Source organism: Panthera tigris, chromosome D1 (genome assembly GCF_018350195.1).
Source record: "Panthera tigris isolate Pti1 chromosome D1, P.tigris_Pti1_mat1.1, whole genome shotgun sequence".
Taxonomy (NCBI): domain Eukaryota; kingdom Metazoa; phylum Chordata; class Mammalia; order Carnivora; family Felidae; genus Panthera; species Panthera tigris.
Window position 1 is genome coordinate 25,531,337 of NC_056669.1, and position 12,619 is coordinate 25,543,955.

General features: G+C 49.6%; 1 protein-coding gene across 2 annotated transcripts in view; it reads left to right on the forward strand.

Moving 5' to 3' along the window:
* FLI1 (Fli-1 proto-oncogene, ETS transcription factor) overlaps positions 1 to 12,619 on the forward strand; it is a 122,043-nt gene that overhangs the window by 77,109 nt on the left and 32,315 nt on the right. For both annotated transcript variants that reach the window (XM_042957787.1, XM_042957786.1), the window contains exons 4-5: positions 3,286 to 3,489; positions 12,551 to 12,616. In XM_042957787.1, the coding sequence (XP_042813721.1) occupies positions 3,286 to 3,489; positions 12,551 to 12,616 (270 nt within the window). The remainder of the gene's footprint in view (positions 1 to 3,285; positions 3,490 to 12,550; positions 12,617 to 12,619) is intronic.

Below are 12,619 nucleotides of genomic sequence, written 5' to 3' on the forward strand. Positions count from 1 at the left end.
AAGGTGGCAGAGGGTGGGAAGTGTGGGACCCAGGGAGGCAGGAGGAGCTGGGAAAATAGGAATTTTTCTGTGCCCTGCAGGACCTGAAAACTATTCATAAAGGATTTTTTTGAGTTTCCCTTTTCCACAAGCACGCGGCTTCACACAGGAGGAGGGAGAGTAGTTCCTATTTTCTGAGCACTTTCCAGATGCCGGGCGCATTTAACTGCTTTCTCTACATTATACTACTTATATCATTTAACGTTTGATCCCCTCCCTCTCTCCCTCCCTCAGACACCAGGAATGTTTAGCTCAGGTGCATTTGTAAGGTCCAAGAAAACCGTGTTCCTCCCTTCTCATCAAAAGAAGCAGACAATGAAGGAACGATAATGCAGACAGGGTGGGGATCTCACTGCTCTCCCCTAAGCAAAGCCAAGCTTCGCCGGGCCTTTGCACATCTGGCATCAGACTGCCCTGTTTTGCCAAACAGTGGCCAGCGTGGGAAGGCACTCTTGGGCTCTGTAGAGTCAGGGCATCAGAGATTGTCTCTGAACCAAATATGGATGCCATCTCATTTTTGTAGTCACTTTTGGGAGGAGAGAGGGGCAAACAGACAGGCTGCTTGGTTGACCCTTTCACTCTGAGTTGGTGTTGAAATACTTCCAAAAGGAATATCAAAATGTCAGTCTTCAGTGGACCAAGGTAATAATAATGATAGCAGTAATGGTGAAAATAGTGTGAATTCTTATCAAAGGGTTTTCAAAGCCTTTCTTGCAATGAATTCGCTGGCTATGGATTTACTTCATTACTTTCCCTCTGGTGAGATCTTTCAACATTATCATCAGACATTCTGGCTTCCTCCAGGCCAGCCGCCTGGACATGAGGGAAAGTTGCATTTGGGCAAGTCCACAAATCAAGGCAATAAAACATTTGTGAAACAACTGATTGAATTTATGGTGGAGATTTTGAGACAAGTATAAACGAGGGCTCTGGTTAATCACCAGTTTCAGGTTCAGATGGGAAGAAACTAGGACTAAATCATCCAGGAAATACATTTGGAAGAGTTTAGCGTGATCCAGAGTGGAAGCTTTAGAATTCATTGTGCTGTAAAGGGAGAGAAATAATATTGTGATAGAGCCCAAAGCAAGAGTGGAAATATTAAAATAAATTAAATACATGGTGTAAAATCGAATTTGAGGCCTCAAACACTAAAAGTGAGGAGTCAGGATGAAGCAAAGGAGATCAGATGAAATAAAAATGCTGCGTAATCCATTGCCCACCTGTGCCGTTTTCCTTTAGAATTCTGAAATGGTACAGAATATTTCCATTTCCCAGTGGCCCATGCCTAGTTGTTTCTGGAGAGTAAAAGAGGTCAACAAACCAAGAAATTGTTGAGAGGGAGAGAGAGAGAGGGACGGAGGGAGAGAGATGCATATAGACTTGTACAATGAAGCGTTAGGAGGAGCTCTGCTATTTGGCAGAACAACTCACAGGTGGGAAGGCAAGAGGAGGGGCTTTGGGTCAGGAGGACCCACCCCCTCCACCAAGTGAAGTCCTGGGAAGGCTCAAGTTTGAGCTGGGGACTTAACCTTTCCAAACTCTTCTTGCAATCTGTAAAATGAAGACAAAAGCCATTTTGCTGGATTTTCTAGATGCATGAGCCACGGGCCGTGTGAGGCAGCTGGCACACGGTAGGCCCCCCAGATCCAGGCCAGTTACCGGGTACTGGTTGTTGGGCAGCAGTCTGTGACCTGAACTCCAAAGTCTCTTCTCTCCTCTTTTGCCATCTCTTGTACCTCCAGCGCCGGTACAGCAACCACTCCGGCCCGTGGGCCGAGGCTGGGCCCTTCGCAGAGCAGACTCAGCCCCTGCCACCTAGATACTCACATGGAAAAACCAAGGAGAAAGGGAGAACCCATGGCAAACAAGGGTGATCAGCAGAAGCTCTGAGTAAAAGTGCTGGGGAATTCGTATTCCGTGAGAGGGAGGCCACAGAACTTGGCTCCCTTCCCCACGGCCACTCCTAATCCTTCAAACCTGGTTCCCATATTTGCCCAGAACCTTCACAGACTCTGAATGAGAGGGTGAAGGGCTGGGAAGGTGCACAGATATCCTTTCCTGGGAAATATGCTAAGGAAGCAGGCCCAGTAGAAGCTGGGGGCTGACAGCTTGCCTACAAGGCCAAGCCTCCTCCCCTTGTCCAGGCAGCCTTCCGAATTTCTCCAAGTTCACACTATTCCCCTCCAGCCATGATTCCTTCAACTACCACCATGAAATTTGTTGCTTAATTATGTGGTTTCCCGCCTAATGTTTCACATGGGCAGATATCTCATGTGGCCGAGAGCCATGCAGTTTTCTTCTGTGATGGGCATTTTTTTCTGATGGGCATATTTAAGGTGTCTGTTGGATCTGCTGATAATCGGTTGCCAAGGAAAGAGATGGCTTCCAGTCTGTGATAAGATACAAGCGCTCTACCTGCTGTGGAATTTGCTGGAACTCATCGCCAGCCCTCAAAGCATACCCACACCCATCCTCCACACACCTAGCCAGAAAGGAACTGTGAGGCCCCTGGGTGGAGAGGACCTCCATCATCACATTATTTTTGTTCACTCAAAGGCTGAAGGGCTGAAAGGTTTTCTCTCTCCAGTGCGTTTCCCTCATCTCTGGGGACTTAAATATCATAAAAAAAGTTTGGGGGATGATCTGGTAGAAATTTCAACCCAGCTGTCTCCACAAGGAGAAAACCCAGGTTGGATTTATGTTAAAGGCTCACAGCGCTGGGTTTTCCAACTCTACAGATGGAATTGCAGTAAAACTGTACACATATGTGTTCCCTTCTGTAGCCATCGGAGAGATCGGTGTTCTTCCCGTGCAATCGTTAATGTTCTTAAGATACAGATGGTTTCCCTTTCCAGAGGACTTTGGTCCCTGGGTCCGTGGAACTGTGTTTACTTTCATTTGGATGCCACCATTTCTCCAGCAAAGGTTTTAATGGCCCTCCAAATACTTTAAAGGGAATGTTCTGTCACGATGCCTAGGGAGACATCTAAGAACCTCCCCGGAGTGCTAAGTGGTTCAGGCAGTGCCAGATGTGGAGGAGCCAGATGGGAGTTCTAGGAGGACCATCTGGGAGGGAACCCACTTTCCCACTGAGGGAGAGAGTGGGGGGAGCGAGAAGGGGGGAACGGGGGAAGGAGGAGGACAAGGAGAAGGAGGGATGGGGAGAGAGAGGGTATACGCAGCCTTCATGAAGGCAGGGGAGTCCTGGCCGGCCCTGCCCTTGCTAATGAGCCCTTTCCTCTGCAGACCCCACGCTGTGGACTCAGGAGCACGTGCGGCAGTGGCTGGAGTGGGCGATAAAGGAGTATGGCTTGATGGAGATCGACACATCCTTTTTCCAGAACATGGATGGCAAGGAACTGTGTAAAATGAACAAGGAGGACTTCCTCCGAGCCACCTCCCTCTACAACACGGAAGTGCTGTTGTCACACCTCAGTTACCTCAGGGAAAGTAAGTGTCCTGTCTGTTTCTGGGCAGCGGAGCCCCTCGGAGGGTGTGGCCGAGTCCCCAGGGCTGGGAGAAGACTCTGAACGGCCTTGTCAAAATGAAGACCGATTTCCCATGGAGCTAATCCAGGAAAAGGAAACTGGTTCCCCCCACAGTCAGTTTATGTTGGGCAGATGCTACCGGAGCCTCACACGTCAAGGCCTGTGAAGTTGCCAAGGTCTCATGGGCTCCTACAGACCCTGAAAGGGGGCTGACCCAGTCCCGTAGTGTCAAGGGAAGCGGAATAAGAACTGGAGAAAAAAGCAGGGAGCTGTGACCCAGTGGGGCCTGCCAGAGTGTAGTTGCCAGGAGAACCCCTTTCCAGAAACTACTTTGCCCTGGAATTATAAATAGATGGACACCCTGGCTGGTATTTTCGTGTGCAAAGATTCAAAGTTCCTCCGGTAAACTCTAGATTCATGGGTTTAGGATTTAAGGTGTTGAAAATGTACACATTAGCTTCCTCTTCTCTTTGGTGTCATTCTAGCCCACCCGAACCCCACCTTTGCAGGCTGCTCACTACGCACCCTTCCTAGCCAAACAGGGGGAGCAGCCGACCTTCCATGTGCGTGAGGGTCTCTTGGACATGTTCTTCTGGCACAGCGAGAAGGAAAAAAGAGCTTTGGAAAAGGCGATTTTATGAAAGAAACTGTGTAGTCGTTCAAAAGATTTATCCGGTATCAGAGTTCTCAGGCACCAAGATCCCATCATTTCCATGTGCATTTCATTTACTATTAAATATGCACAGAGATAGGAACAATTCTTTCAGGCATGCTAATAGCCTCAGCCCTAACGCTTCACTGGAAATCCAAGCGTGGTGGTAGGTATATCAGTGACCCCAAGTACTGAAGGATTTGTCTGTGGCCAGAAAAGGTGGCACAGAGATCAGGGAGGTGACGCTGCAGGAAGACTGATGGGGGTTCTTTCTACGAGGGAGTTTTTTAACAGTCAGCCCTGAGCAGGGATAGACAGGCAACCTTGGGATTCAGTGTTTGCCGTCAATAGCCAGAGCTGCCTGGGGGCGCCTGGGTGGCTCAGTCGGTTGAGCGTCCGACTTCGGCTTAGGTCATGATCTCACGGTCTGTGAGTTCGAGCCCTGCATCGGGGTCTGTGCTGATGGCTCAGAGCCTGGAGCCTGCTTCCCATTCTGTGTCTCTCTTTCTCTCTGTCCCTTCCCTGCTCATGCTCTGTCTCTCTCTGACTCAAAAGTAAATAAAAAACATTAAGAAAAAAAAAAAATAGCCAGAGCTGCCTGGAATCTTGTAGGAGTTAAGCTTTGGAATGAAGGAACTTGATGATTTTAAAGCCCCTTCCAAGCTGAGGTCTTTGGACAGTGCCTGCGGGCTGCGTTTCCTGGTCTCCTGGGCTCTGGGTTGGTTGGTTATTTCTTTGTTGTCTCCCCATCATTCAATGCGGCTTCAGCTCACCATCTCTGTACTCTTCTGTCTCATTCTACAGCAGCATGCTACATGGGGTGGAAGCAACACACACTGGCTATAAAATTAAAAAATTTTTTAAATGCCTTTGGAAGTTTCCACTGGTGCCTCCGGGCACTCTGGTCACCTCTCCGAGGCGTCTGGTAACCAGCAAGAGAGTGTGGATGATGCAGCGTATGTTAACACCAGAGCAGTTACCTCATGTCTGAGTCTTGCTGCAACGTGAGGTCAGCCCAAGAAACAACAAGCTCAAAAAAAGGGGGCGAGTCTCTACCCAGTTTTCCTGAGCTTTGGAGAATTAGCATTTTCTAATGATCTGTATTTCTCAGCCTTTAAATGTTTATGGAATTTTTTTTTTTTAAAAGTTTCTTTGCACAGAGCCCCGCATCGATGCTAGCCAGGCAGGGAAGAGGTTGGAAGTGAGCAGCGTAAGGTGGGCACGAGAAGCGTGGATCAGCAAAGCAAGGATGCTGTTGGAGCCTACCTTTCCGCTTCTTTGGGCATCATATGGTGGAGGGTCAGGAATCATTGGCCCCTGTACTTTCTTTGTGGGAGAAGAGAGAGACAGCAGCAACATGGACAGTACGTCCGATCACTTTAAGGGACCAATAATTTGGGGTTCCGTGGCAGATGCTTTTCTTGGGGAAATGTTCAAGTGCATTCTGACTTGACGTGGGGAACTCCCTTTCATGCCATGTGAAACCATTCAGGCCTGCTTTCTGGCAGGTCCATAAACAACCAAAGTCCCCATTAGGGTTTCCTGCCACCAAAGAACCCAAGCCACAGACCCTGAAGCAAGACCAACACCTGCCCCAACGGCTCAGGCATTGGCTAAGGTCGCCCCTGGTAACCATGATAGAGGAGCACAGACACTAAGGGGCAGAGGAGTGAGCAGGTTGTGAAGCATGAGGGCCGAAGCATTGGTCTTTTGGGGGCCACAAGTACGAGGGCAAGAAAAAGAGTGCCTCGCTGCTTCTTTCCTTCTTTCTTTTCAAGAATATTTGTAGACGTTGAGGAAGATATGCCCCCAAAGCAATAAAAATACGAAGTTTCCAGAAAGTTGTTTATGAGCGGAGGAAATTTCCAGGGTGGAGAGGAGATGGAACAAGGTGCCTATGTGATACGACGCTGAGCGCAACAGCTAAATATGAAGTGCCCGGTGCCATGATAGAAAAACCATGTCTGCCTGCAGAAGCAAAAATTAAAATGCTGTATGAAGGCTCAAAAAAAGAAAATAAAACCTGCCAGAGCATAGTATGGTAATAGTCCAAGGGCCTTTTGAGGAACCTAAGCGTAAAATGATGCACCATCATGGGAAAAAAAATTTGATTCATGTTTCTCTTCAACTGGTGTCTCCCTTCGGATTCTGGCCTCGGGGACGCTCTGTGTTGGGCGGTGTCTGGCCAGCTAAGACCCCTGCGGGAGGTATGTGCCTGGTGACTGTCTGCGCGCAGGATTGCAGGGAACCCTCCGCGTGCCGACCAACATGCCTTCAAACACTTTATTGTTTTTCCAGACTTACTTCCAGCGGATGTTTTGTGCTCAGGCAGGGAAGCCGGTATTTTGGGGACAGAGGTTGGGGCAGCTGAGTGGAGGCAGGGGAGAGGGGTGCTAATTCCTGGTGCTTTGTCCTCTGTCCTGTTGTTGAGGAGGGGGCCGGGGCTCAAACATCCCCCACTCTGGCAAGAGGTGGGGCGCAAGTAGCTGAGCTCCTCGACACAGAAGACGCCACATTCGTTGGATCCCTCCAACGTATCTGATCTTTCTGGACTTGCACAGAAAACAAGGAAACCGTGTGGGGTAAGAAGCTCTAGCACCAAATTCACACTTTCATAAAGGTGCAGGAGCATTTGCTCTGGTTGTCTGGGAGGGGAGCTATACCTTTAAATGTCAGACACCACACTTCAATGTTAAAATGTATTTTCCCCGGGGTGGAGAAGAAACAGTGGTGTCCTGAGTGCCTCTATGCCCCGTCTGGTGGCCTGGCATGCCCGGATTCATCTGGACTGCTTGGAAGTGCTTGGTCTCTGTACTTCAGCTTTTCAGCTGTCCCAGGCAGAGTGGCCGTCCCCTACACCCGCGCTCTGTAACATCACCCGCACTGGACATGGGAGGGGGCCGGTGAGGGCGGGGGGCTGGGACGGATGCCCACAGTACCTGGGACGATTCTGGAGTCCCCCGGGGACACCGGGGCTCAGGTGTGCATCTCCCCAGGTGTCGTTCACTGTACAGGGACAGGATGCCCCCTTGTGGACACCACGTGGACAATTGTTTATAACCCCCATTTTAAAGCCGAAGCAACTGAGGTCTGGAGGGCTTCAGAAATTGGTTCAAAGGCGGACGCCAGTGGAGAGCAGCCTGGGAGCTAAGCCCCAGGCCTCCTAGGTCTCAGTCCGCCATCGGCCCGCAGCTTCCTGCTCTGATGTGAGATGGCCCAAGAGAGAGAGACAGGAAGCTAACCTCCCTTCTCTACCTTAGAATTAGCCTCGTGCCCCTGACGCTTCCATGTTGCCGGCCAGGCCACTTTCCCCACAGCATTTTCTGTTTTCATTTGCGCCAAGAGATAAATGCTTTCCGAAACTTCCCTGTGGCCTCCTGGAATGAGGCAGATTAAAGCCAAACCTATCACCACGCTAACCCTGTCCTTCTTTCTTCCCGGTGCCGCCCCACACCCTGGACCCGCCAGGAGGCCCCACCAGTATCTCTGTCGGGCACACCCCGTTGGCAGAGGCCGTATTTACAGGCCAAGGGCTGCGGGAAATGAGATTGGGCCGTCACAAGGCGCGCTGGGGACGGACCTCAGAGGAAGTGAGAGCCCTCCAGGCTGGCAGTTCAGACTCAGGGCCACTGGGGGGAGTTTGGGCTTTCTGGGAGCCCCGAAGGTTCTGGGCTTGGGGTGGCCAGAGGCCGAAGAAGGGAAAGGAGTCCTTTGTCATTTTACAAAAAGTGGAGATCTGTATGTGTTTCGGAGCCTGACCTGTGAGAAAGTGCCGAGAGACCATGTTTTGAAATCGCGGTGGCGCAAGAGAATGATATATCGTGCGGCAGGGAGGCTGCAGAAAAGGTATCTATCTTGAGTCCGATTTTTAATTTAAACTTAATGGAAAACACATTTTGCGTTCCGCGGCCTTCCCACCGGCAGCCTCAGATGGTTGGGCAAAGGTGATGGGTCCGGGCAATTAAGCTGGTGAAGCATTATCCCTTCCAGGCCGGGATCTGACCAGTAAAAGAGAACAGGATTCGGGCAGAACAAAAGACCAGATTGCCCTGGACTCAGTCGTCCAGCCAGGCCTGTTGTTGAGAACATGGAGCAGTATTTCTCCGCTCCCTCCTCCCGCCCCACCCCTACACTTCAGCCAGAGCCATTGATGCAGCCCAGAGAAAGGGAAACCCACATTCAATAGGCAGGAGACAAAGGCTTTGGCACCGGAAGGAGGACGGTTGTCTCCCCGGCTCCAGGTGTCCCCGATGAAGAGCAAGTTACGTTGGGGGAACGTAGAACCAAAGAAAGACCCATTGTTGGGCCTCTACCTCACACCTGCAAAGCTTCACTCTGCTCATTTCCATCGTTTTGCAGATCCCTAATATGATATCCAGTGACGGATGGACTCAAAAAGGGGAAATTATTTTTCCCTTATGCTTTCACTTTGGAAAGGCCAGTCCATTCTCGGCAGCAGTCACTTCATGCTTTCCGGGGACCCGGATTAGCGGATATACTTATATGCCTGTGTCCGTACATTAAGCAAATAAATAAACGTTCTAACTGAAGGGTGCAGAGTCGAGTAAAATTCATAAATGCACAACTCAAGAAACTGGCACAAAGGGAATCCACTCGCTTGGTTTTTGTTGTTGTTGTTTTTAAGTTTATTTATTTATTTTGAGAGCAATAGAGACAGCACCAGTGGGGTGGAGGCAGAGAGAGGGAGAGAGAGAATCCCAAGCAGGCTCCACACTGTCAGTGCAGAGCCTGATGCGGGGCTCAAACTCACGAACCGTGAGATCAGGACCTGAGCCAAAACCAAGAACCAGAAGCTTAACTGGCTGAGCCACCCAGACACCTCTCCACTCACTTGTATAATCACCCCCCAGGTCAAGGAGTAGACCAGAAGTCCCCTTGTGCCCTCTCTCTGTCCCCCACTCCTCCCTAGCAAGGTAACCACTGTCTTGATTCCCGACGCCATAGGTGAGTTTTGTCTGTTTCTTAGATTTAGCCTGAAGGCTGCAGGGTCTTCTGGACTGAGAACAGGTTTTGCAGATAAACCAGAATGGGAATCCTGGCTTCCTGGGCTTTGTGGCTGTGTGACCCTGAGAAAATGACTTGACTTCTCCCAGTGCTGATCTGTAAAAGGAGAAGAACGTGACACTGGCTTTGCCTGGCTGTTAGGGATAAAAGGAGAGAACAGATATAAAGTGTCCGGTGCATACTGCTTTCAGGAGAGTTGCCTTCCCTCCTCCTATCATAGCCTGTTTACTCCAACAGGACGACAGGACGGTGTCAGGAAAGATTAGGAGCTCACCTTAGCTCTACACAGATGGAGCCTCAAAGCAGGAGAAAAAAAAAATCCAAAGCAACAGAGCAAGAGACGAGGCTCCAGGAAAGACCTTCTTGTATCAGAACAAATTCCCATAAGAAAAGGGTGTGCTGTGCCACCCCCTGTAGCCTGAAGAACTTGTCAAGTAAAAATCGGAGAAGAGAAAGGATGTCAGTCCCTTGGGAGGGAGGCCAGATGCCCCCCAACCAGCCCCTCCTTCCAGGAGTGAAACTTGAACCAGGAACGGTCTTCAGGGCAAAATCCTTTTCCTAGGTTACCATGAAATATGTATTTCATGCAAGCTTTGCAGAGGTCAAACGACCCTTTCTCTTGGCTTTCTGGGAGTTTCCTGTGGAATTCATATGTGCCCAAAGAAGAACTTTCACCAAGGGGAAAATTTAATAAATGTGGTTTATCTAAGCTTCGTGCTCTCAGCTAAATCTGCACTAATGACTCAGGCAGTTTGCTCCTCTGAGACCATCATTTTTCTTTATTTGCTCCAGCCGTGAGGTTTCAGCCTGAGGGAGAGAATGTCGGGGACAGAAAGGCAGACATTCTTGGTCTTACTCCTGAGACTTTTTTTTCTATTCCCTTGGAACGCTCGGTTCTATTTCTTAACCTCCTTCCAGTCATGGAGGATTATTTCTTATTGCAGCAGAACCCGTCCGCAACTCCAGGTCCAGAAGACAAGACAAATGCTCAGCAAGCTCTTTTATAAAGGGGTCATTGTATGTCATTGTGGTGTCTGTGGGAGAAGGGGTATAAAAATAGTAATGATAACCAGCTAGCATTTGCTGAACACTTACTATGAACCAAGGTCTTTTTTGAGCACTTTACAGGTATTATTCTATCCAATTGTCGCAACAACTGTGCTAAGTAGATGTTGTTATTAGCCCATTTTATTGTTTTTAAAGCTTTTTGTTAATGTTTATTTACATTTGAGAGAGAGACAGACAGGGCGTAGGCGGGGGAGGACCAGAGAGAGAGGGAGACATAGAATCAGAAACAGGCTCCAGGCTCTGAGCTGTCAGCACGGAGCCTGACGCGGAACTTGAACCCATGAACCATGAGATCATGACCTGGGCCAAAGTAGGACACTTAACTGACTGAACCACCCAGGTGCCCTTTAAAGCTTTTTTTTTTTTTTTAAGTTTATTTATTTATGGAAAGAGAGAGAGAGCAAGAGCACAGGCAGAGAGAGAGAAAGAGAGAGAGAGAGGGAGAGAGAGAATCCCAAGCAGGCTTCACACCATCAGCTCAGACCCCGACGCGGGGTGCGAATCCACAAACTGTGAGATCATAACCCGAGCTGAAATCAAGAGTCAGACGCTTAACCGACTGAGTCACCCAGGCACCCCAGCCCATTTCCGACACCATTTTCTCTGTGGCTTAGAGAGATTGGGTAAATTGAGGGAGGCTACTGAGCTAAGGGTTAAGAGGCAGGTCTAACTTTCAACTCTTGTCTGCATAACAACTGTATTGAAATGAGGTTGTCACAGCCTCACCTGATCCTTGATGTTTTTCAGAATGGACTAACCAAATGCCTCTGGTTCTTGGGATATTATACGCACGTGACTGTTTCCTTTCTAAAATGGTCTGCACACATCCACGCTTTGGCATATTGTGGTCTCAGAACCGCCTCCACCCCGCCCCTCTTTTTCTCTTGGAATGGTTTCAGAGCTAGAAGGAACGGTCGCCCAAGCCACAAGTCATAGGTGCTGGGCAGCTGGGTGATTCCCGTAAAATTCTCTCCCTCGTCGTCTGGCCTGGAAGGGCACACATTTTCTCCGAGGCGCACAACCAAACGCCCACAGCTGGGTGAGGCAGCGGCTGTGCTCCTGCAACCCCGCCATGACTGGAGGCTAAAAATAGGAGCGTCTGCCAGCCCATCCCCTGTCCTAAGCCCTGGCACCCAAGTCAGCCGCCCGTCTGCAGAGGGAAGGGAAAATTTGCAAAGACTTCCCCAGCCTCCAACATCTATGGCAGGCTTATCCTGTCCTCTGCAAAAGCACATCCCAGCCCTGGTCTTGAGGGCACTTGCGAGTTTCCCCAGGAGACTCTCGAGGAGAATTGCAAACATGCCTACAGTTCACAAAACGAAACTCTTGGGTTCTTTTGAAACTAAGGAACGAGCCCCATTTTAGGGGAAAGGGGGAGTTTTTACGTGCAACAGAAAAGAACTGTCACCCCTGTGAAATTCCTAGGGCAGTGCCCGGTATGAGTAGTTACGTGTTAAGGGTTCATCTTAGGAGATGGGGTAGCAGCACTCTGGAAATTGAATGTATTGTGCCCCACGATCAGCTGTGTTCTCTCAGACATTTGCAAAGGAAGGCGAGGGTTACTACCGGCCCTCCTGCCATCCTGACCCCTTCCCAACCGCCAACACTCCCCTCCATTCTCAGTGACCGATACCCAAGCATCTCACCCGCCAGTAAAATGACCTGTCTGTAAACCCACCGGATACCATAGCACGCAGGAACTGTATAGCCGCTTCTCCAGGGTGTGGCAAAACTGCAAACTGCAGGCCAGATCGGTCCAACTCTGGCCCATGGACAAAACAAAACAAGACAAAACAAAACAAAAACAAAGAAGAATGTACAGCAGAGACTGCAGTTAGCCCACAAAGCCTAAAATATTTACTATCTGGTCTTTATAGAAAAAGCTTGCCAACTCCTCCTGTAGTTTAACCCCTTCGTTTTGCTGCTGCAGAAATCAAAGTCTAGACTTCCGTATGGCCGCACAGGGAGAGTCTTAGTCCTGTGCTCCTGCCATGATGGGGTGTGGACACCCAGGAGCTTCAGAACCGTAAATATGGCTGCTGGGGAGGGCTGTGCATGTCCCACTCACGGGTATTCTGTCCTAACAAGCTCTGGCCGGAGCTCCAGGAATCAAACACATTCCCCGCAGGAGGCAGGATGGATTCCATGAACTCTTTCTCTCAAGGAGCCATCTGTCTCTCTTACCTACCCGGATCTATTCCCCTCCTGACTCCCTTCTCCTCCCATCTTCTACTCCTGATCTACCCTTGTTATAACGCACTTTTGCTTTGCCTTACAGGTTCACTGTTGGCCTATAACACGACCTCCCACACAGACCAATCCTCACGACTGAGTGTCAAAGAAGGTG